Genomic DNA, 25371 nt, shown 5'->3' with positions numbered 1-25371 from the left:
TTCTCTGAAGCGTAGCCAGACAACATAGCTTTAAGTGTCCGCAAGTTTATTTCTGTGTCCTAGTGAAAGGAAATCAATCGCGTTTGGCGTCAATTGACAAGGCGCGTTTTACAGCACTAATGCCACGCGGTCGCCATTTGAACTTTCGGAGATTGGTTTTTCTTTTCACTGCAGCCAACGTGGGCAGGATGAATTGTAACTTCTGCAATACTTGGATATCACTCGCGTGATGGTTAAATTCAAATCCTGGGGTTTAACGAGCCAAACTGGGGCACGCCGTTTTGGGGTACTCCGGAATAAGGTGACCAGCGGCGGTTCATTAACGTGCACCGAAAGCACGAGGTACACGAGCTTTTTTTTTTTTTTTTGCATTCCGTACCCATCCGCATGCTGCCGTCCTGGCCGAGATCTAACCCGCCACCTCGAGCTCAGCTGCGCAATGCAGCAGCCACTAAGCTACCGCGGTGGGTCGTGCAATCGTTGCGTTTTTTTTTTTTCCTTTTCGCTCCGCGCATCGATTCTCCCACAGTGGCCGAGCCCAATTTGCCTCCGGTTGCTCCGTCGTTTCAGACGTCCAATAAGCCAGCGAAGCAGGTAGCGACGCATTGCCGAGACTAGCGTAATTGGGAGCCTGCTCTTGGTTGCACTCAGATGCGCGGAGCGGGCCACGGCGAAGGAAGAAATATCCAGAAGCGACCGGTGCACACCACGTGTGGCAAGGAGCGAATCACGCAAAGCGCCATGTGCTCCCGCCGGTCAGTATAGGTGGTCCCGGTAGCGCATGTTGCGTTGCGGGTGCTTGTCTTGTCATCGATGCGAGAGAGCCGGCTGACGGCATCAAGAAGCAAGCGAGGAAAAAAAAAAAAGCGAGTGATAAAGAGAACGATAGAAAACCGCTGAACTGAGCTTGCTCGCCAACGCGGGCGAGATACTTAGACGGTGCTATCTAATCCGAGGGACCGGCTGACCAGCGAAATAGCGAAGCGCCGAAAGCAACGCTTATACGTGGCCTCTGTAAAAGGGACGTAGGCGGAGAGCCGTGCAGACCTTCGGTACAATAGTGCATCTACGACAACGGGGAGGAAAGAATCGAAAGCGATTGCGGCTTCTTATAAGCGTCAGCGAAGGACACGCGAGGGGAACGGAGGAAGAAAGCTGCCTCTCGCAGGGGTGGCAACTGAGTGGCACAAAAATGGAGCGTAATTGGTTGCACTTCCGGGTTACTGCATGAGTGCTGTTGTTTCCTATTTGTAAACGTCACCAGTTGTAACTGAATCGCGATAAATTGCATCGGAAGTAATTAATTGCTTTGCTATAGTGACTAAAACGTGTTATTTTATTTCTCCCTTTTTTTCTTATCTTGCAGTTACAGAAAAAGAAGTTCGACAATGGTGAGTAAAACTTCTGTGCACCCTTTATCGCACGCTGATAAAATTTGTTTGCCTATTTCCTCAATAAAAAGAAAAGAAATGCAACGCTAGTTAGCACTCGCGCTTCATGCTGTGGAGAGTGAGAATTTTTACATATCTACTTGGCTGCTCTCCTTACTAAAGCCTCTGGATCTTATAAATGCAGCGACAACTGCCGGAAGCACCTCGTAATTTACGCCAAGACAAAAACATTTAACTTTGGCGCCCCTAATGCGCCGGTTACATTAAGCGACGATGTGACGTTAGGCTGAAAATTTGTTAGTTCGGCGCCTTTACAAAGCCGTCCATTCCTAGCCTTCTTTTTGCGAGAACAAGTGGGCACGGGTCGCCACGTGTCGACCTATGCACCTTCGCGATTGTGGAAACTAGGCGTGGACGTTTGCTGATTGGTTGCTAACGGAGAGCAATGGCGTGCGCAGCGCACGTGGCCTGCTGTCTGCTCCTGGCCCGTACCACGGGGGCGCGCTGTCGAATCGCGTAGCTCGGCGGCAAGATCAAAGCCTCTCACTGCTTTTCGAAGATCCAAGGGCTTTACCGCTTACTTGTGCTGTGTACGCCCTATATTTCTCCCTTTCAAAAAATTCTCCGGTCACCTAGCCTCTTCTTCTTTTTTTTTTTTCTGTCGCATTTCTTCTTTCGCCTCCCCTAGCAATGTGTCCGCATCGCTTCGAGCATACATAAAAAAAAAAAACAAGATGAAATGTAACAGTGCTTCGTTTGGCGTCTCAGCTGCTGGACGTCTGAGAATATGCCGAGGCTTTCGAATTGCGCACATCGATTACTTGCCTAAATTGGGGAAATTGTGGTTGTAATTGTCCCCTCCAAATCAAGAAATTTATTTCGACAATCTAGTCGCTTATTACCCCTGTCCTGCGCCAACCGATTCCGCACTAGCGCCCACGAATTTCCTGATTTCGTCACTCCATCTAGTCTTCTGCCGACCTCGACTGCGCTTCCCTTCTCTTGGCACCCATTCTGTAACCCTAATAGTCCACCGGTTATCTAACCTACGCATGACCTGACCTGTCCAGCTTCATTTTTTTCTCTTAATTTCAATTAGAATATCGGCTATACGCGTTTGCTCTCTGATCCAAACCACAATCTTTCTATCTCTTAACTTTATGCCTAGTATTCTTCGTTCCATCGACCTTTGCGCGGTTATTAACTTGTTCTCAAGCTTCTTTGTCAGTCTCCAAGTCTCTGCCCCATATGTCAGTACTGGTAAAATGCACTGATTGTACACCTTTCTTTTCAATGATAATGGTAAGCTTCCAGTCAGGAGCTGACAATATTTGCCCTATGCGCTTTAACCCATTTTTATTCTTCTATGAATTTCCTTCTCATGATCAGGGTTCCCTATGGTTAGTTGACCTAGGTAAACGTACTCCTTCACAGATCTAAAGACTCACCGGCTATCTTGAACTCTTGTTCCCTTGCCCGGCTATTCATCATTATCTTTGTTTTCTGCATATTAATCTTCAATCCCACTCTTACACGCTCTCTGTTAAGGTCCTTAATCATTTGTTGTAACTCGTCTCCAGTGTTGCTGAATAGAACAATGTCATCGGCAAACCGAAGGTTCCTGGGGTATTCGCCGTTGATCCTCACTCCTTAGCCTTCCCAGTTTAATAGATTGAATAGTTCTTCGAAGCACGCAGTGAATAGCATTGGAGATATTTGCTCCTTGTCTGACCCCTTTTTTTATATCTTCCGACTTTTCTTGTGGAGAATTAAGGTAGCTGTGGAATCTTTGTAGATATTTTCCAAGATATTTACGTAAACGGCCTGTACTCCTTGATTGCTTAATGTCTTTATGACTGTTGGTATAGCTACTGAATCAAATGCCTTTTCGTAATCTATGAAAGCCATATAGAGAGGCTGTTTGTACTCTGCGGATTTGTCAATAACCAGATTAATGACATGGAAGTGATCCACTGTAGAGTACCCCTTCCTGAAGCTAGCTTGCTCCCTTGGTTGACTAAAGTCCACTGTTGCCCTTATTCTATTGGATATTATTTCGGTAAACATTTTATATAATACTGGGAGTAATCTAATGGGTCTATGTTTTTCAATTATTTTATGTCTCCCTTTTTGTGGATAAGTATAATGTTTGCATTCTTCCAGTTTTCTGGGTCCCTTGCAGTCGATAGACACTTGGTATGAAGAGCCGCTAGTTTTCCAAGCATTATGTCTCCTCCATCTTTGATTAAATCGACTGTTATTCCATCCTCTCCTGCCGCTCTTCCTCGTTTCATGTATTACAAGGCCCTTCTGACCTCATTGCTAGTTATAGGAGGAGTTTCTGTATCCTGCTCATTATTGTTTCTAATGGAGGTATCCTGACTCCTTTGGGTACAGTACAGGTCAGCATAGAATTCTTCTGCTGCTTTTACTATATATTCAAGATTGCTGACAATATTACCCTGCTTATCTTTCAGTGCATACATCTTGGTTTTTCCTACGCCAAGTTTTCTTCTCACTGATTTCATGCTCCGTCCACTTTTTACGGCTTCCTAAGTCTTTCTCACGTTATAATTCCAAATATCCATTACTTTCTCCTTGTTCATCAGTTTTAACAGTTCCGCGAATTCTAGCTCTTGAGTTGGACACTTTCATTCTTTGTCGTTTGTTTATTAGGTTCTTTGTTACTTAGGAGAGCTTACCTATTGGATGCCTTGGTGCTTTACCTCCCGGTTCAATTGCTGCCTCTGAAGGCAGCCTAGTTATGGTTTCATTCATTACCTCTATGTCACCTTCATCTCTCTGTTCTAAGGCTGCATATTTGTTTGCAAGCGGCAGCCTGAATTGGCCTGCTTTTACCCTTACTGCGTCTAGGTTGGCCTGTTTCTTCCTGATCAATTTTGCTCTTTCTCCCTTCAAATTGAGCTGAATCCTAGCCCGCACTAACCTTATGATCACTGCATTTTACCCTACCTAACACTTCTACATCCTGCACTATGCTGGGATCGGCAGAAATTATGAAATCTATTTCATTTCTTGTTTCACTATTAGGGCTTTTCCAGGTCCACCTTTTTGTTGCTACACTTCCTGAAGAAGGTGTTCATTATTCGCAGCTTATTCCTGTCCGCCAATTCTACCAGCATCTCTCCTCTAACGTTCCTAGAATCGACGCCGTAGTTGCCAATTGCTTGTTCACCAGGCTGCTCACTTGTGCCAAAATTTAAAATATATATATATATATATGCGAGTGCCACGTAGTTAGGCAGAACCAAGGTAGATTTTGAACCAAAAGTGTTTTTCCAAGCCTGAAAGAAAGCTCGCGAAACACAAAAAAGTGCCGCGCTACTCGTCACGCGGTCATTTTCGCGAGCTTTCGCGGGCTCATTTGAGGCTCGGAAAAAAAAAAAGTTTCATGTAGCACATAGTGAGCAGCTGAAAGCTGGATTGGAAATTTTTCAGGAAGGTCTACAATTTTCACTAGACAATTTTGCTCTGAATATAGTATTTATTGAATGTGATTAGTTATTATAACTAAATATGTAATTAGGCGAAATATTAAAAAAAAACAGTCTCACTTGCTCCAAGCGATGTCAAACAACATTAACTTGGTTCTGTCCAGCTGGCGCTCGTATACCTTTAAGTACTGGCACACGTTACGTGAGACACCTTGCATATGATACGCATAGGAAAACTTATTCTAGCCTAACGGAATAGAAATAAGAAACCCTACATATTGAACCAGAATCAAGTTCTCTTTAGCAATAAAATGCACAGGAACTGCAGCGTTTTAAAAAGTTTCGAGGTGTTTTTCTTAGCGTAATTTATGGTGGGAACTAGTCGCACAATATACAAAATGTTCGTAAATAGACATGTCATTTTTAGAATTTATAGACTTCAAATTGGTGCACGAAAAAATACAAGTGTCCCCTTTTACGATTTATCAGCCTTCTGTGATGTATTGATCGAGGAAAACCTTGGGGTGGTTCTGTGCGGCAGGCATTAATTGCTGTATCATATATGTTACAAGATGCAGTTATGGGTTGTTTTATGGAAGAGCTTTGTTTGCGAAAGGACCAGTTTATTGGCAAAATATGTTTCTACAGGCAATACTGTTTCTAGCATCATATTAAGTGATGAATTGGTAAGAACTATAAAAATTGCAGCCGTACACACGATAAAGCTAGTGTGGGGCCTGCGTGTTTCAAGAGCTAACAACAGCATCACCAATCAACAAATGAAAAAAAAAGACAAAGAAAAAAAGATGGGCTTTGTTCGGACATATCTGGCTAAAGAAAATGTTTCCCTAGTGTCTTTCTTTTTTTGTCACAGGAAAATAAAACTTCATACCGTAAGAGTTTAAATCCGGTTTCTATTGGCTTGAAATAAGCGGTGGCCAACCTGCCGGAGCCACAATATTAGAAAACAAAAATCAATAAAAGGTAAAAAGCAACTATGGGTGCATTACACTAAAGTTTAGTTCAAAAAGCCGGAGTAAGCGAAAATCTAAAAACATCGCTCAGCTGCTCAAGTGGGTTATCTCATGAAATTAAATTGAGCGTAACGGTATTCGCAGTTAGCGCTGCGTACGGGCTATAAAGCACCAACAAGCACACAATAAACATCCGATGACGCCACGGACACTAGCACCATGAAGCACAACCCAGGGCCCGCAATTTTGATAATGTTGAATTTCATTTTCGATTCTTTTTGTCTTGCCTCGCGCAGAGTGGCCGATCGCAGCGATAATGGCGGCGAGGCGGCAGCCCAGTCACGTTCGATCGAACGCGGAAACGGCCGACAGAATGTAAACTGAAATGGATCGTTAAAAAAATGTGGTCCCTGTGCTGAGACAATTGCAAGCCAGCGCGAAAGCCATCCAGAGAAACCCGCACAAAATACCTTCGTACAAAGGACGAGCACGGCACGCAGTTTGGCACAAAATGCGAAAAACAGAACAACAGGGTCGTGACACAAAGGTGGTAGTTATGCAATAAAAGCGGTCACAACACTTGGCGTCACCTTTCACCTCTTATGAGGCACCCTACAATCGGATGCGCGCGAGGACACGTACTTACGGCATCTTTTTGACATGGCAATAAATTTACGTAAGCACCGATGCCTTTCATTTCTATAAGCGAGAATACTGCGAAAGTCAGAGGGGTTGGACTTTCTTTTTCAGTGTTTTTTTTTTTTTTTTAGAAATTGAGCCTCTCGGATCCCGTCATTCTTCTCGCTTCGTGTATAACGAGAGCCTCGAATTTAGCAGTGTTGGCGCCATGAGCATTAATCGATATAAGGGTTTATTGGCCAGTTGCCCGCTCCAAAGGTCACGTATTGCGTGATGCGGGCGGTTAAACTGATGCGGCGAATTCGCTATCTTGGCTGTAAGAAGGCGCTGGCCAACATGCCCAGGAAAAAGTGAGAAAAACAGAGAGACTGTTAACTGAATGCAAAGAACGGAAACAAAAATGACCTTGAGGATTTACAAATCAAGACAAACATTTATTTTTTCAGAGTAATTACAAGAAGGATATGCAAAACAGGGTCCCAAGGTGCCAAGACCGTACCGGGACCCTGAGGGTCCCGTAAGAATGAGAAGAAAGAAATTAGAAGGGAAAATCTCTGCGATAGCACGAAGGGCAGTGGCTTGCTATTTGAGGCTCGAGCCGGTTGCCTAAGGACGACAGACATACTGGAGCAAATATTCGCAACTAGATGAGGTATGTGTGTGCTGCAGTAAAAATCTGGAGATCACTAAACACGTTGTAATGGAATGCGAAGGGATGCACCTAGTGAAACCCCTAGGTAACGTACACCTTCCAGAAGCGCTTGGATTAAAATGGACGAACGCATCAACCGGTCAGCAGTCGAGATATAAGCAAGATATGTTTAGAATATTGGTGTAAAAAAAAAAAGCAGGGAAGGGATTGATATGACCGGATCCGTTACAGGCATAGGTAGCGGTGCAAGGTAGAGAAGTTTTGAGGAAGAGAACAAAAGCTTCAAGAGATGCATACAAAATGCTAGAATGGAAAACATATATAGGATACCTGAATAACTCACGCAGGCTAGGTGACCATTTGTAAGCACCCTGTTCCAAAGGGGATGTCAATAAGTCATCATTATCATGACTAATCTTGTACACATACACAAATACACGAGAAAGTAGACGAAAGGATGGCCGCCTCGGCTTCCGCAGTTTTCCCAACAGGTCATTGTTATTAGGTTTTCATACTGTTACCAGGGGCATCCGAACAATGGATGGACCAATACTGTGGGAATCATTTTACGTTTTCTACTCCGCCTGAGGACAGCCGAAAGTGCGAACGGGCGCCTCTCCGTCGGTAGGGTTCTGGAGCTGTACATAAAACGCAATAACTCTTGAATGTAGCAAATCTAACCTCAAGAGGCTTCGCTGCATGTTTTATTTTTCCCCACTTTCACTCTTCACTCTTCTTTGTGATTCGTCTGTCTTCCTTCCCATGGGCCTTCCTATTCACTCCACTTTGAGCTAAGCAGGCGTTGTGGCCACGCTCGTCTCGAGGTGCTGGTTTGGTTTGCCTATTTGTCAATGCGTTCCGCGTCTCTAACTTATGTCCCTGCGACGAGTCGCCTTCGGTTGGCCACAGTGCCCTCTTCCAGCGATACCTTCTTCTTCGGACCTTCGTAACGTGCTATCTCGCCTTCCTTCGCCCGTTGGCTGTGGTGTGCCGTACGGATAGGGCAGGAAATTAAGCGCCCAACAACGAACGAACGTTGCCGGTCGGCTAGTCGGACCTTGCTGACATCGCGGCCACGATCGCGCGCAACGCGCGTGATCCAAATGTGTCAGTTGGTCATCTGCAGCTGGCAAAAGGCGCGACAGGCTGATTGCTGCTCTGGTAGCTCGGGTATTGTCGGCGTTACCAGAAGAGCGCAAATGCCGCACAGCGCGGCTTTGGCTGGCGACATTACTGTTTCAATGCCAACTATGGCACGGTGCTCTAAAGAGGCTTTAAGCGGCGGTATACATCAGTTGGACGGCCTTATAAAGCGAGTCGTCACTCTGTTCCAATTCACTACGTGCAACGGTCAGTTAAAGGGCACATCTCTTACGGGCGACTTATAGCAATGAAGCTGAAAGTTGTTTGAGATGAAACAATTGTGAATTTCCGCGAAGGAACTAAATATAAGGGTATATAAGGAAAAGAAAAAGAATGCAAAATTCACCACCATTGTTCTTCCAGTTTCATGAAAGCATGGAGGGGAATGCCTCAGCTGTAGCAATTATAAACAACAAGAGCACGTGAAAAATTTATCAGTCTTTTCTTACCTTTACTTTATTTTTTTTCTTCCTATAGGTACAAAGGCTTTCTAAAGGACTGCCCGAATGGATTACTCACAGAACAAGTAAGCTGAATTTCAACTACCCTTATCATCTGTTACGTTGTGTATTGCTTGCTATACTGAGTGTGGGAGTATCACACAGCGAGAACGTATTTACTGGCGTACGAGGTGAAAATAACACATTCTCTTTTTTTTTACTTTTTGCATTTAAACCTCGCCTTGCGGAAATAATGCGATGTATTGTGGCGGCAGATAATTGCACAATGAAACGCGTTCTTTAGTTTCATAAATGGCATTAGCGAGCGAGAAAGATAGCAATACCAGAATAACGGGCGATAACGTGCAGCATGCGTTGCGAAAGAAGTAAAAGTTTTCTCAATGCCTGCGCTGCTTTAAGCTCATCACATTTAAAAGCTGGAATAGGGCTGTAACATGTGTGTGTGAAAGAGAGAAAAAGGATGAGTGAGTGAGTGAGTGAGCGAGCGAATGGGTGGGTGAATGAGTGAGCGAGCGAGTGAGTGCACGCTGTCTAGTCTGGCAGTTAGCACCAGCAACGCATTTTCTGAGGATTAAACTTTCGTCGCTGGCAGCTGGCTGGAAAAGCTGCGTATCCGTTTTTCTTCACTCATTGCTTTAGTGATTTACTGCAACCGATTACCAGCTAGTTCACAGAGATATGCTCCAAGACGTCTGAGCAGGCAGAGCTATCTAAGCGATATAGAAGCTGGTAGTTTTTTTCCCTTTATTTTCAGTGCTGCACGAGGCGTTGCGGAGAGGAGTATATATATTGTAATATATAGTAAAGATAGCGGTTTTAATATATGTTGGTACCGAATTACTGCCTGCGGGGCAGAGAAGAGCATCCCAGCTGGACGCTGCCCTCGGCACGACGGAGTTCGAATGCAGATTTGTACGGCAGCTCGGAAAGTGGACCTGGAATGTGTGCGTGAATCGAGATTAGATGTAGTGCGTGACTGGCTTTTCGAATAAGTTTTCGACTATATCGCAGGTCTTACTGAAGCAACACTCCAGAACTAGCAAAGTTGTAACTGTTTGAGTACATGTGATCCTAAGCGTGCTTTAATTTGTTCTTTGGCGGTTGCCTTTTGCACAGAAAGTAAACATTTATTAATATGTCGCCTGGCGAATCAGTCCGAGGTCCATATTTGCGCAATTTGGCCGCTGCTGTGTGTTTCACCTGCGCTTTATTTAGCGGTGATTATATTTATCCTGGTAATCCTATTATGGGAAATAGTCCCGTGAATATAGTGGCGTGTTGCCTTCGCGACTAGAAGACAAGCATATAAACGTCTTTTGATCAGCGGTTCCAATTCGTCCTCTCTCAATTCGGCAGCTCCCTGAACATTTGGACAAAAACTTCCTGCTCACTTACTTGACTTGACGAGCCTAAAGCACCACTTGCTTCCCGTATACCGGGTGTTTCAAGAAACGCGTTCGAAATCTTTTAAATATAAGGAATACGAGATATACAAATCATTTTCACTGGACTGAGTATATCACAGATGCATACAACTTGAGGTAGTAATTCGATAAGTAATTGGGCAAATTATACTATTTTTGTTTTGCCAGAAGAGCCAGAAGTTTGACCACAATGGAAGACTTCGAAGCCTGTCGTGCGCTGTACTCATAACCATTTCCAGGCGTGCAAAAGGTAGGCCCTGGCAATTTTTACAGCGTAATAAATTCCGGCCAATTTCACCTATAAAAGCGAAACTGAAGTCCCGACGAATGCAACTGTCACGCCCTTAGCTTAGTCCAATGAGTGGCCTGATTCCTTACGCCTCACCATCGGGCGAGTATCAAGTGAGCGTCCTTATCAAGCCACGATCTCGTTAGCATCATGCTTGCGTGACGGTGAAGCGTAAGCAGTCACGTCACCCATCAACCTTAAGCTAAGTGTGCGACAGCTGCATGCTTCGGGACTTCAGTTTCGCTTTAAATTAAATTTTGAGGTTTTACGTGCAGAAACCACGACATGATTATGATGCTCACCGTAGTGGGGGACTCGATCGAGAATAACTTCGACAACCTGGGGTTCTTTAACATGCGCCCTTCAGTGTCGCTTTTCTGGGTGAAATTGGCCGGAGTTTATTGCGCTGTAAAAATTCGCAGCGCCTACTTTTTGCACGTTTGGAAATGGTCATGAGCATCTCGCTCGGTGGCCTTCCATTGCGGTCGATCATCTGGCTCTTATAGGAAATATCTATTAGTTTAATTTGCTTATGTACGTGTATAATTACTACCTCGAGTTATTTACAAATGTATGCTTTTGTGGTAAAAGCAATCCAGAGGAAACCATTTACTTATCTCATCTTCCCTATTCGTAAGGAATGTCTGACTCATTTCGTGAGAGAAACCCAATACGCTGCAGCAGTTTTCCCCTGCTAGCGCAACATTTGCATGTGCTGCTACGCATAGTTGAGTCTGGCTCCAAGAAATTGACATTCTTTTCTGTTTATTTTTTTAGTTCGCAGGGTCGACTTTAGAAGCACATATGACAGTTTTTGATCTGAAGGTTAGTAGTAGAGATATAAAAGTACTTTGTATATATCGGCCTGCTGCGAAATGAGAGGTCACAAAAGGAAGATGCCGATATTGTTTCGATTAAGCTCTTCTTTGGTTCTGCCTAGTGACCGCCGATCTGCCGTTTTTTAACAGTGAAATAAGGTAGTGAGCTGAAGCCAGACCTCGGGTATAAGTGTGCATCACGTATGTCACATTCTGCAAAACGCCTGCCTAATAAATTTCGCTACTAAGCAAAGCCTTCGTTCATAAAGTCGCTGCGTTAAGCAAAATTTTTGTAGAATGAAAAAGAAAAGCGAAAACGGAGAGAAAGGAATTGTTGCCATTCACGAATGGAATAACGGGACAGCAGCTAGTTCATCTTTCCGATAACCAAGACAGGTTCAAAGAAATCCAATCGCAGAAACGGCGCACATGCACGAGATGCAACGCCTGCACGGAAGAGCCGCAGTTTTCTTACTGTTTTTTTTTTCGACATAGCTTTTGGTCAGAGCGATGGGTGCATTTCAGCTCCAGTTCATCTTGAGAGCAACATTTCCCGACAATTCAGCGCGAGCATGCATTGAAAGCTTAGGGGCGCGCACGGCACTCTTTGTCGCCCCGCTGTGTGCATAAAGAGAATGCAGATAACTCATCGGACTCACTGGCAGTCCTGGGCATGCATACAAACGCCTTGGGCGTGTATGCATTATGCCTCGGAGGCAGTGCGAGGAATGCGTGCACGTTTGGTCTTTTTTTCTCTTTTTATTGTCCTTTTGGACGCTTGAGTTCTGCGAGCACCGCTTTCGGTAGCTCGTGTTCCCGCTTCGCGTCGTGCTGCACGCCGTTCGCGCGTATTTAAGGTTCCGTAGTCATTGGCGAGATGCGCTCTCATTCGAAATCCCATAGCCCCTCGACTCCCTCACCCTCTCGCACATAGCTTTCGTTGGAAAGACTTCCCCTTGTCATTTGGCTGAGTCCATGGACAATGAAGGTGCCACGTGCCTGACAAAGGCAAACGAAAGCGAAGGCCGTGCACCGACCTCTATAAATACATAGCTGCAGTCGCTGCTTGAGCACGTCGTACTATAGGGCAAGACCCTCGTTGAATGTGCCGAGCGCACTTAGGTCTGGCGAAGGAACTAACGCTCAAGGGGACTGATGCGGCTGAGTACGGAAAGCGGACTAACGAAAAAGGGAGGAAGGGAAATCAAGAGGTGAACGGCAGAGAGGGTAACCAAATTAAGTGTCCAGTTGACTATTCTGCACACGGGGTTGGGGTAAGGGCAGAAAAGATAAGAAAACAAGAAAATATTTTTGAGAGAAGTACGCATCAATTCGAACATACTATAGTTTTTTAATGAGTCCCGCTTCTTTAAAAATCACACTAGCGCTTTTAAAGCAGTTCGGGCCGACGTCGGCTGGGACCAGGGTCCAAGAATTTTTGCTTCTGTAAGGGGACCGTTGGTCAATCTTGTCAAGCGTGGTGCCGAAGACTTTTCTTTGTGCATTGAAATGACGACAATCGCACAGAAGGTGCGCTACCGTACCTTTGCACCCGCAAACTTCACATTCTGCACTTGTGGGCATTCCGATGAGGTACGCATTAGCAAAAGCTACTCCAAGCCATAGGCGACAATAACAGTTACCTCCCGTCGTAGTAAGCCATACGGAAGGCGGTGCTTCATATGAGGATCCAGGTAACAAAGGCGCTGGTCTTTGAGTCTGTCGAATTCCATTGGGCCAACGTAATCTCGTGAGCAAGCGCACGGAGCTTTCCCGCTGCGTCTGTTCTTGACATCGGAATCGCGACGCAATCGTCACTGTTATGTGAAGTTCAAGCAGCTGCGTCTGTTTGCTCTTTTCCAAGGATACCACAATGACTTGGCAGCCATTCTAATACCATGTCATGTCCTCTTTCGTGCCTCCATGACAAGTCGTTCATGGGGTCCATGGTGTAATGAAGAGAGCAAACTCTGGAGGACGACCTTGGAATCGCAAAAGATGGACCATTTCTGGGGCTTTTCCTGTAAAATTAGTTGCTGCACACAGAGCTGCAAGTTCGACAGCCGTCGTTTACGTCAAGTGCGATGTCCTGAATTTTATCATTGTCGATTTTGCTGGGTCAAATACAGCAGCTGTTAACTAGGGTGCAAGACCGTCCCACTGGCGTAAACATGTAAGTGGTCAGTGTGGAGTTCATGTAGTAGCAATAATGCTGCCTGCTTCAATGCTGCTGACGGCATTTATGCCTTCTTCTGGATGCCTGGTAAGGCATTAGTAAAGCATCAATGATGCCGGTAAGGCATCAATGGTAATGCATACTCGAGGTGAATGCAGAGACCACAGTGGCAACGAAGACCATACTACTCGGACGTGATTCGATGGTAGCGATGCTCCGTGAGTAGTCACGAGACGGCTAAAACCCGTATGCGGACTAATATGTTGGCAGGCAAGCAAGATGGTGAAACAGTGTCCTCGCGACATGTAGAATGTGCACTCTTAGAGCGTCGACTGCAAAGTACGTTGTTATAGAGTGGTCACGGGCTGTGGCGATTGTGGCTGCTGTGGATGCACGCTTAGTGTGGCCGAGGCACGTCCGTGGAACTTGGGCTTGTATGCTCTGGACTGCGCGCAGGTTCGTTTTACTGGTGCTACCCTGCAGGGGCAGGCTGTATCTTCGGAAGCCCATAAATAACGCATGGTATAGCTGTGTCATGAATTGCACAGGTGCGCCCGAAGACGTTACTCCGACAAATTTGAATACATTGGCTATTGCAGTGAATATCTTCTTCATATATGAAATATGCGGCGTCCAAGACAAATCACGGTCGATGATGACTCCAAGAAAACGGTGGTTTCTTTCGTAAGCCACTACTTGTCGATATATACTATAACCTATGAAGTCATTGTTTTGCGTGTAAATGCGACTAATCGGCCCTTTTCTGAGGATAGTTCTAGGCCTTTGGCATGCAGGTAAGGACACGTTTGTGTGACCGCCTTCTGCAGCCTCGCTCGTGTCTGCTGACGTGTCACGCCGGACGCCCAGATAGGAGATACTATCTGCATAGATGGATATCTGCACCGTCCTTGTCAACGCTCCAACAAGGCCTAACAGTGCTACGTCGAAGAGCGTGTGGCTTAACACTCTGCCTTGCGGCACACCTTTACTGGCTAGATGGTGGGATGTTATTCCATCCTCGGTAAATACGAAGATGTGCCTATACTTCAAACAACTATAAATCCAGCAAGGTGCACGGCAGGAACATATTACAGGCAATAGGTGCAGACCTGAAATAATCAAGGAGCCCAATACAGGCTGAAGTAGAATTAAGGACTGAAGTTAGGAACAAGATCAAAACAAACCCTCTCCCCAGAAACATGCATCCAGAATATATTGTCGAAAGGAGGAAGGCAAGAGCTAAAGCACTCTTGCAGGAAATAGAGCAGCAGTACCAACTGGCAGCTATAGTTGATGCTGCCTGGGTGAAAGGTAAAGAAGCATATACGGCCATTGTATCAAATTATCAAGGGAAGGTGCAAGACGCTGTCACTATTTTTACCAAGGACCCCATGGTGGCGGAACAAGCGGCAATTGCTCTAGCCATCAGGAGTAATAAGTGGGCCTGCATTTACAGTGATTCGAAATCCGCTGTAAAGTGTTTTGATGTGGCGAACATCAAAACACTTTACAGCGAATTCGCCACATCAGTTTGCAGAACACGCTGCTAGAGCGTTTTTCCCGAAATACGATCAAGCGTCACCTATAAACTGCCCCGAAATTGATGAGTCTGACACAACCTCCAAATCCGAAATATCCAGCCCTTTCAGCATGGCCGAACTAATAGCGGCGATTGAAACTTCGAAGCAACGAACAACACCTGGTCCCGATAGTATTCCTTATGAGGTTTTCAAGAACATGGAAGGAGCAGCTCTCGACGCACTTCTTCAGGCTATTAATAAAGTATGGGAGACTGGAAACGTTCCACCTGATTGGAAGCATTCAATTGTTGTCGCGATTCCGAAACCAGGAAAGTCTCCAAATAGCCTGCAGTCTTTGCGCCCAATTTCACTAACCTCAACTGTCTGCAAACTCGCTGAAAAGATGCTGGCCACACGAGTTTCCTGGTGGCTTGAACGCCACGATAAATATCATCCTGCTCAAACTGGATTCCGTTCTTACTTGGGAACTGAAGACGGACTTTCTATGTTATCAGACGATGTTTTACAGGTTTCTCCACACAGTCACGCTGTGCGCACGGTAGTAGCAACAGACATAACGAAAGCTTATGACAGTATAGACCATGAAATCATTATATCCAACCTCATCGACCTGGGACTTCCACCGCGGGCGACAAACACACGCGCGCGTCACACACGCGCGCGTCACACACGCGCGCGTCACACACGCGCGCGTCACACACGCGCACACACACGCGCGCACACACACGCCGACAGACAGACAGACACAGACAGACACAGACAGACACAGACAGACAGACAGACACAGACAGACACAGACAGAGACAGACACAGACAGACAGACACAGACAGACAGACAGACACAGACAGACACAGACAGACAGACACAGACAGACAGACAGACAGACACAGACAGACAGACAGACACAGACACACAGACACAGACAGACAGACAGATACAGACAGACAGACACAGACAGACAGACAGACACAGACAGACACACAGACAGACAGACAGACACAGACAGACAGACACAGACAGACAGACAGACACAGACAGACAGACACAGACAGACAGACACAGACAGACACAGACAGACAGACACAGACAGACAGACACAGACAGACAGACAGACAGACAGACACAGACAGACAGACACAGACAGACAGACAGACAGACAGACAGACAGACACAGACAGACACAGACAGACAGACACAGACAGACAGACAGACACAGACAGAATTCCCACATCAAAGCATTGAGGATTGCTTGATGTGCTACATTATCGTATGTGCCTTTGACACCAAGAAACATCGCCACCGTTAATGGTTTCATGCGCTTTTGATGTTGAGCAGATGTTACTAAATCAAGCACCTTACCGATGGATGACCGACCGGTCTGGAAGTCCGCCATTGCATGCGGATATACCTTACTATGTTGTAAGTACCATTCAAGGCGCGTCAACACCATTCTTTTCATTACTTTGCCAACCCAACTGGCAAGAGCGATGGGGCGGTACGATGCCAAGTTTAATGGAGATTTAAAGCTCTTAAATAAAGGTACTAGGCCGCTGACCTTCCGCTCACAAGGAATCAATTCGTCGTGCCAGGATTCGTTGTATTGCTCCAAGAGTACACTGCGGGCTTTTTGGCCAAGGTTTCCAAGTGCCGTGTATGTGATTCCGTTGGGCTCAGGCGATGATGAGTTCCTACATGTCACCAGTGCAGCTTCTAGCTCCTCTATAGAAAACTTGAGATCCATGCGATAGCCCTCGGATGCCGCAACATCACGCCATGTTGATACAGGAGGGACGGCAAGCCAGCAATTATTGCGCAGAAGTCCTCAGCAACGTTGATCTCACGTCGTACTTGATGCAGGGCAAGATACTTAAAAGGGTGACGCTGTCGCGGAGACGATTGTAAGTCACGCAGAGTTCTCCCTATATGGGACAGCGGCTTAAGAGGATTCAAGGACTCGCAGAAGGATTTCAGCTTTTGAGATGGCAACGTATCGATGCGGCGCTGGATTTTCTTTTGGGTCCGCCTCACCTCCTTCAGATCGAGAATACATTTGGTGCGCCTGTAACTTCTTTCTGCTCGTCGGCGAATCGCTTGAAGCCTTTCTAATTCACCTTCGTATTCTGTGTACTTTGGAGAAGGTCCAAAAGTGAACATAACCTCTTGCAGTGCGTTTCGAATCTGATTCTCAAGGAATGACGGGTGGCCTTCTTGACATTCGTCTTTCATGAGCGACCTGAGCTTTGTCCACTCTGTTCTACGGAGGGCAGTAGGTAGGGACTTGATCTTCAAATTGATAGTAACATGATCATTTCCGTGAATTTTTATGTCTGAGAACTAACTACTTTACGCTGCTTCGAAGACACCGAGAGTCCAAAGTCAAGCCCAGACAGCTGCTGTAGGTCAGTGTCCGTGAATGTGTTGGGCTGCCGTCATTGAGGCAACAAAGCTCTTGGTCCGAGGCAAATACTACTAGTTTTCGTTCCTAGGAGTCCGTCTTCAAACTCACCCAGAGCGGGTGGTGTGCGTTAAAACCCACTCTAAGAATCCAAGGGCGAGGTGTTGCTGATAATAAATTACCCAGTTGTTTGTGTGTCGAAACGACTGATTGGAGAAATATATGCAGCGACAAGAGTGAATGTAAGCTTCTTTGTTTTTACAGTTAAACACACTTATGGTATTCCAAGTTTAAAATCAACTTCACGCTTCTTACTATGAGTGCGAGAATTCTTCACTCGGTTGGAAGCCAAAATTATGGCCCCGGGTGGTCGTTAACTTCTAGTATTAATGTTCGAGGAACGCTGGGCCGCCTCAAGATCCTTTCCTACTCGGAGCGCCATCATATCAATCTTCCTCTCATCGACTGGTGCACCTGTTCCCCTTATGTGGCACTTATGCAGAGCTTATCAACTTAACTTTAGATTTTAACCTGTTCCAAGTCGTTAAGCAACCAACCCGTAGTAGTAAGATTTTAGATTTAATTCTAACAACTGCGCTTGCGATAGTTGATCAAGTTGCGTCTATTAAAAGCTTTAGTGACCTCAATTTACTGCAAGTAACTCTTAACGCATCCTCATCCTTTACATTTTTTGCCACAAAAAAGATGCGCGACTATAACAAAGCTGGTTATAACGTTATCAATGCCGATTTAGAAACGTTCTTTAGTGTTGGGCTGCTGAGCACGAGGTCGCGGGATCGAATCCCGGCCACGGCGGCCGCATTTAGATGGGGGCGAAATGTGAAAACACCCGTGTACTTAGATTTAGGTGCACGTTAAAGAACCCCAGGTGGTCGAAATTTCCGGAGTCCTCCACTACGGCGTGCCTCATAATCAGAAAGTGGTTTTGGCACGTAAAACCCCATAAAAAGATATGAAACGTTCTTTACTCATATGCGGTTACCGTCATTTCATAGTCGATCGCTGGAGGAAAATTGTATACTCTTCAGGAATAAGATGTCTGCTTTGGTGAACCAGTACGTTTCTCTCATTAAAATAACTAAAGATAAGTCTAAGCCATGGTTCACCAAATCACTATGCTCACTTCGAAATGGGAAGACACGCCGCTACGATACAAGCGCTTGCGCGCCTAGGCAGCTTGGGGCAGCTACAAGGAAAACCTAAGTACTTGCTCGCCGTCCTCCACACAGCAAAAGATAATTACTTTAGCCATGACTCACCATCACTGCTGAAACATAATCCCCAGAAATTCTGGCACATTATATGCCCTGACTGGTGCAGCAATTTTATTTCATTACACGACAAATATGATACTCAACTCCCTGATAATCAGTGCGCTTCTACTTTCAACCCTTTTCTTTCCCTCGAAATTCACTACGGAAGATCACTTTGATCTTCCTGATGTACCGGACCTTATCTACCTATACATGCGCCTATAGAAATCACAGTTGAAGGTGTCGCATCTCTTATGAATGACTTTAAGCTATCTACATCCTGTGGTATCGACGGTGTTAATTCTAAAATACTCAAAAACACCATTTCTGTGTCCAGCAAAATTTTGTCATATCTTCAGACAATCATTAGCAACCGGCGTGCTGCCCACTGACTGGAAGACAGCTAAGGTGGTATACATATTTAAATGAGGTAATATATACTCCTCCGTAAATTAACGTCCCATATCATTAATACGCATATGCTGCAAAATTCTATAACATGTAATTGCGTCTAAGTTTTACTGCCATCTAGAAGGCAATAACTTATTTTCTAATCAACACGGACTCAGGAGGAGCTTCTTTGTGTGAGACACAGTTATTAGAATTAACTACTGACTTACATAATAATATAGACGACAATCTACAAACTGACGTTTTTTTTACTTTTCAAAAGCATTTGACCTTGTAGCACACTGACGTTTCATGTTAAAATTATCATCTCCTAAATTAGGTTTTATTACCTTATCATGGATTCATAATTTCCTGTCAAATCACCAGCAATTCAGTTGCCAATAATTTTCCCTCTCCTCTCTCACATCTTACTTCAGGTGCACTGCTGTGCAGCGTTCTTGGGCCATTACTCTTTCTAAAACACATTAATGACTTCCCCAATAATATATCTCAATATGTACGAAATTTTGCTGATGACTACATTCTCTACCGCTCCATTAAGTGTACTAATGATCCTCTAACCTTAGAACGTCATCTAGAGCTCGTTTGTACTTGTAATAATTGCCTAGTGAAGCTCAACGTCTTTAGGTGTAATCTCTTTCAGCCGCAAACATACCACCTCTACATTTTTGTATCATTTAAACAATAGCATAGTCTTGCACGATACACACTACAAATATCTTGGTGTTGACTTCACTTCTACACTTTCGTGGTCATCGCACATCACTTCCATATGCGCCAATGCTTCTCGATCCTTGGGGTACATACGCTGCAACTTAAATAAACCTTTCTCAATTAGCTTACTTAGATTTTGTCCGACCACAACTCGAATTCACTGCATCTGTCTAGACTCATCAAAAGTATTTAATCGAAGAACGGGAATCAACTCAAGATAGGGTTGCATAATTTATATCGCGTTTTTATGACTTCAACACAAGTATATACGCAAGAAACTTGTCTGATAGATCTTGTTGATACCGATGTTTGCAGTTTTTGGGACCAATTTAAACGCGTAAGGGCTTCTGTTTCATTGAAAACTTTATACCGTTTAAACGTAAGAAGGTACATAAGCATACGCCCTGGATGACTTCCGCTTTATCCGCTTTTTTCACCTCAACCGTAAAGCGAAAAGAATAAAGAAAAAGCATGCTGACCCCAAACCTATGTCCGACACTCTAAATAACCTCGCACATGCAGTGCATACCTCGAAAGAATACTACTTCAATACGTCACTCCCAAACTTCATAAAGTTACCCAAAGACGCTTTGGAACTATATCAGCGGAAGAAAGAAACCCATATCGAGGTTTTTGTCGATGGTTCAATGGTATCTGATCAGACTGACATTGATCAACGCTTCAATTACTATTTCCGTAGTGTATTTTATGCCCCTAGTGCTTCTCTACCCACCAGAAAGGTGGACCATGCTGTAAATGTAAACTTTATTTCTTATCCTGGCGTCGTTGCTATGTTGCTTGACTCGAAGTCTAAAGCTTCTTGTGGTTCCGATAATATCGACAACATATTTCTTCGTTTCTTTGCCGAGCCTGTTGCTCAATACTTCGTTATTATTTTTCGTGCCTCTCTGTTATCAGCGGAATTGCCAGATTACTGGAAGTCAGCCTAAATTGGGCCGATATTCAAGAAAGGCGACCGTCTATTGCTATAAATATATCGCCTGATCTCCTTAACAACTTCGTGTTGTAAACTTATCGAACAAATAACAGCTCACAAATTAAACGAATTCTTAGAAGAACACTCAGTTTTAACAGATCATCAACATGGATTTCGAAAAAGATCTACTACAACACAATTCGTTACTATAGTTCATACCTTTGCAGATTATCTAGATACTAACAGTCAAATTGATGAAATATTTCTGGATTACAGCAAAGCGTTGGATACATTTCCACACGATAAACTAATTACAAAGCTTCGGTTGATTCGCATACCACAATTATTCCTTTCCTGGATTTCAGCCTTTCTAAACAACCGCAACCAATACGTTCAGATGGCAAAACAACACTCTGGCGGCCTTCCGGTAACTTCTGGCGTTCCGCAGGGGAGCGTAGTTGGCCCTCTACTTTTTGCTATAAATAAATGATATTGTGAATGTGGTTAACACCACAGTTCAAATTTGTCTATCTGCTAATGATTGTGCTTTGTTTAAAGAACTTACCTGCATTAGTGACCAATGTGACCTTAACTCTAACTTGGGCAATGCGTTAAAATGGTGTGAGCAATGGGGAATGCTTCTTAATGCAACTAAGTTTGTCTATCTACCGATAACGCGCGAAAAAGTCCCCTTAGGCTACACTTACAATTTGGCTGCAGCACCTTTACTGAAAGTAGCCTGCTATAAATATTTAGGCTTAACATTAACGAGTGACTTATCATGGAACTTGCACATAAATATCATCATCTGCTCTGCCGCTTTCCGGAAACTAGGCCTTCTGCGCCACAAACTCAATACTGCTCCGCCTAGTGTTAAACTACTCTCTTACTTTTCCTTAATTAGGCCAAACCTTGAGTACGCTTCCATAGTTTGGGACCCTCCCACAAAAATTAACATTAAGAACCTAGAAAGCATTCAAAGAAAACCAGTACGATTTAGTTACAGTAAATTGAAGGCTACTGACTCCCCCAGTGCATTACTGACCGATAACGGCATTGAACTATTACAAATTCGAAGAAAGAAAATTAGACTAGACTTTCTTTCAAACTTAATTAATTCCAGGCTAGCCTTAGACACTGCAAAATACGTATCCCCCTTGATAATCAGACCCACTCGACGCCACTACCCTGGTTCTCTAACACCAATTTTCGCAAGCATAACAACACAACGCAACAGCATAACGGACGGAGAGAAAGCTGGTAACCCTAAAGGTAGACAGAAAAATAGGCGAAAACAGGGAACATGGAAGTTTGTGAGAGAGAAAACATTGTAGCGGGGTAGAAGTAGGGAAACAGGGAGACATAAAAGTTTAATATATGCCGTGAACTATGCGCCATCAGCTGCATTCGAGTAGAAAGCGCCCGTTTGCTTAATTTTTGGCAATGAGTGCCACCAAAGTCTTTATTTCGCTACAAACAGCATTTCTAAGCCAATAACGCTTTCACTCGTTCGCCCGTTCGCATTTACGGTTTTTCACTGTTGGAACTTGCGCCACCTTGCCTGTGCTCGTTACGTCAGAGGCGTGCCTCTTGGAACCAAACTTTCTTGGCTCTTCTCGTTTCTGATGCCATTCTGATATGTTTGGGCCGATTGTAATTGAGGCATATTTTTTTCTGAACGCTGGCATTTTCTTCAAAATCGAAATTTTGTTTTTACTGTCCGAGGAACGCTTACACGCATCAACGGAATTATGAGTTGTTATAAATCAGAGTTGCTCCAACGCCACCAAGGCTGACCACTGATCACCGAAATCGAGTGGTACACGTCACGAAGACCTATATTCCTGCTAGTGCAATGGGAATCCGTATCAACTGTTTCGATCACCGTTTAGTCGCTCACGTTAAGCTTTCTTCATATCTTCCGCAGCGGCAAAGGAAGCAAGCACTTCATTAAGGGGCAACGGCACGAAGAAACCAAACAAGAAATACGGACTGGACAGCGCCTGTCCTGTGCGTCTTTCTTGTCTCGTTTTTTCGCGCTGTGTCCCCGTAATGAAGCCATACCAACAAGTTCAAGTTTAGGCCATTTTGAACCCATCACAAATGAAAAAAACAAAGGTGATTCCTGCCACATTTGGCCATGCGAATGCAAGCCAGCTAGGTCGCAAAAGAAAAAAAAATATATCACGACCTATAACCTAATGGGTATTTATTTATTCGCAATACCTTACAGGTCTATTGAAGGGCATTGCGTAAGTGGGGTACTTAATTAATGTGTAATGCAACCTGCAGGCTGGCCGCTTGCACTGCGAGCAACGGCCAACAGTGTCCTTCGAGAGGCTTGTGTTCGTTAAACAAGCTCCTCTGCATAAGGACCATTTAAGCAGCAGAGCACGCTTTACAGGACAGATTTTATTTCCTCACTGCTCCGTGTGCGTGCGTCCCGTTGCAAAGCGGAATTGAAAGGCAAGGAGAGCAATCGGACGGAGCACCCGGTTTGCTGCTTTACACTGCGGGTCTTGGAGTACGCTTGTGTTGTGTGGTCCCCTCATCAGAAAGCCCTGAAAGCAAAAATAGAAAGACTACAAAGATTGGCAGTCCGCTTCATATGCGGTAAATACCGACGCATGGAGTCTGTTACAGCCTTGTTAAAATCTTGTGAACTAGAGCCTCTGGAGGAACGCATACGTAAGTATAGGCTAAAGTTTCTTTTTAAAATCATGAGTGGGCGCACAAAAATAAACAAGGATCTATATCTACACCCTCAAGGAAGGAGATGCGATCGTCTAAACAATAGCAGAGCTATTCAACCTTATGTAACACGTACTGATGCTTTTCGTTTCTCCTTTTTTCCTGACACGATTGAAATGTGGAACACATTGCCTAATGCAGTTGTGAGCAAAGAGGGCTCTGCCGAATTCGAAAATGCGTTAGATACGTTCGTTTGCGAGGATGTATACTAAATTTTTGCTACGAGCATTTTTGTTGACTTTTCTTTGTATAACTACTTTTCTTTGCTTCTTTTTTTCTCGTTGTTGCTGTTGTTAACTGCCAAGAGCGCGAGTGAATTTGTATGCTACATAGAAAATTATGTATCATGTATTCTTGACACATCACCCTACCTGTAATGACCCCAACAACGGGGTTGACAGTATCAAATAAATAAAATAAAAAAAATAAAAATACGCTGGAAAGTCTGAGAGCCACCCAACAAGAAGTCCAAGGGCATACGCTGATGAGCTGGGGTGAGCAAGTGTTTCGTAAACTGATTTAGCAAAATTCTTTGAGTTGTTCAGAACTATGGTGCCCATGATAAGACGCATCTCTTGTGCTGTGACCGAGCACAGTTGCAAATCCGTCAAGGTGTGGATGACATCATCATTGACGCAAGCGATCAACCGGCATCGCGCCCTACGCATACTGTCTTCTCTCATCACATTCCCAGCACCGCTGCGTCAAAACTTGTCCCGCTCCACCAAGAAACCTTCAATTTAATAAGAAAGGGGAGGGGGGAGGAAGTGGATGTCGGTGCGCGGTATGAATGCTTACAAATTCGCACAGAGTGAACTGTAGTTTCACACCTCGTTGCTGGGCAAGCCTGCGCAATTATGTTCAGGCAGCCTTGCTTATCCTGTGTAGTCATCTGAAAAGAGCTAAAGGCACAGTGCTGCAGCCTCTTTCATTGTCTTTGTAAACATAAAAAAAAATATCTTGACTAACTATTAAGCTGTGCAAATTTTGGCAAATAGTTTCATTGACAGTATATGTGGGCCACTTAACCATTTTCTACCAAAGAAAGACGGAATGCGCTGGCGACAGGCAGACAATCGACCACTTACGTACTGGGATTGTGTAATAGTTTCCCAAAAAAATTCGTGTTGGCATAGCCGCGCTCCTAAATTGGATCCAAGATCCTGATTGCCATGTTGGTATTCCTTTTTTTTTAGTCGTCTGAGCGGGGAAGATAGTCCCATCACCATCGGGACAACAGAACAAGCCAAACTGCTGTATTACCATCCTACCACCTAGGTAACCCGCCGTGGTTGCTCAGCGGCTATGGTGTTGGGGTGCTGAGCACGAGGTCGCGGGATCGAATCCCGGCCACGGCGGCCGCATTTCGATGGGGGCGAAATGCGAAAACACCCGTGTATTTAGATTTAGGTGCACGTTGAAGAACCCCAGGTGGTCGAAATTTCCGGAGTCCTCCACTACGGCGTGCTTCATAAGTGGTTTTGGCACGTAAAACCCCATAATTAAAATCTTAAATTACCACCTAGGTACCCCACCCTGACCCCCATTTCCTTCCCGCGGAGGATAATAACCCAGGGTAAAAGCGTCATTTAAAAAACAAATTAAGCGCGTTTTCAAATAAGCAAATCTCCCGCATTTTGAACTCCAGCAGGTAGTGCACTGGGCCTGTTCATAAACCAATGTTATTTTGCAAGGCAGACAGAAAAAAATGGTATTAAAAAAATAGAGTAAGTTCAGAAGTCAAGTTTATAACCGCGTAAGTGTCATGTAGACATCACATTTCTGTAGACTGCATTCGTCAGGTGTGTCTAATGCTAAAACAAAACTCATATATAATGCATGTGATCTTTGGAAGATAACACTGCTTGGCAAATAACTTTTTCAAGAACAATCAAAGAAACAGTAGCCTAAGCTATAATTACACT

The 25371-nt window shown here is 44.6% G+C and overlaps 1 protein-coding gene across 1 annotated transcript in view; it reads left to right on the top strand.

Moving 5' to 3' along the window:
- The window catches only part of LOC126547046 (frequenin-1-like), a 304787-nt gene that overhangs the window by 223445 nt on the left and 55971 nt on the right, over positions 1-25371 (top strand). The window contains exons 2-3 of the mRNA XM_050194878.2: positions 1367-1391; positions 8732-8780. Coding sequence (XP_050050835.1) covers positions 1367-1391; positions 8732-8780 — 74 coding nt within the window. The remainder of the gene's footprint in view (positions 1-1366; positions 1392-8731; positions 8781-25371) is intronic.

This window comes from Dermacentor andersoni, chromosome 1 (genome assembly GCF_023375885.2).
Source record: "Dermacentor andersoni chromosome 1, qqDerAnde1_hic_scaffold, whole genome shotgun sequence".
Classification (NCBI taxonomy): Eukaryota; Metazoa; Arthropoda; class Arachnida; order Ixodida; family Ixodidae; genus Dermacentor; species Dermacentor andersoni.
Note: the sequence above shows the minus strand (reverse complement) of the source record. Positions and strands in the feature narration are given on the sequence as shown.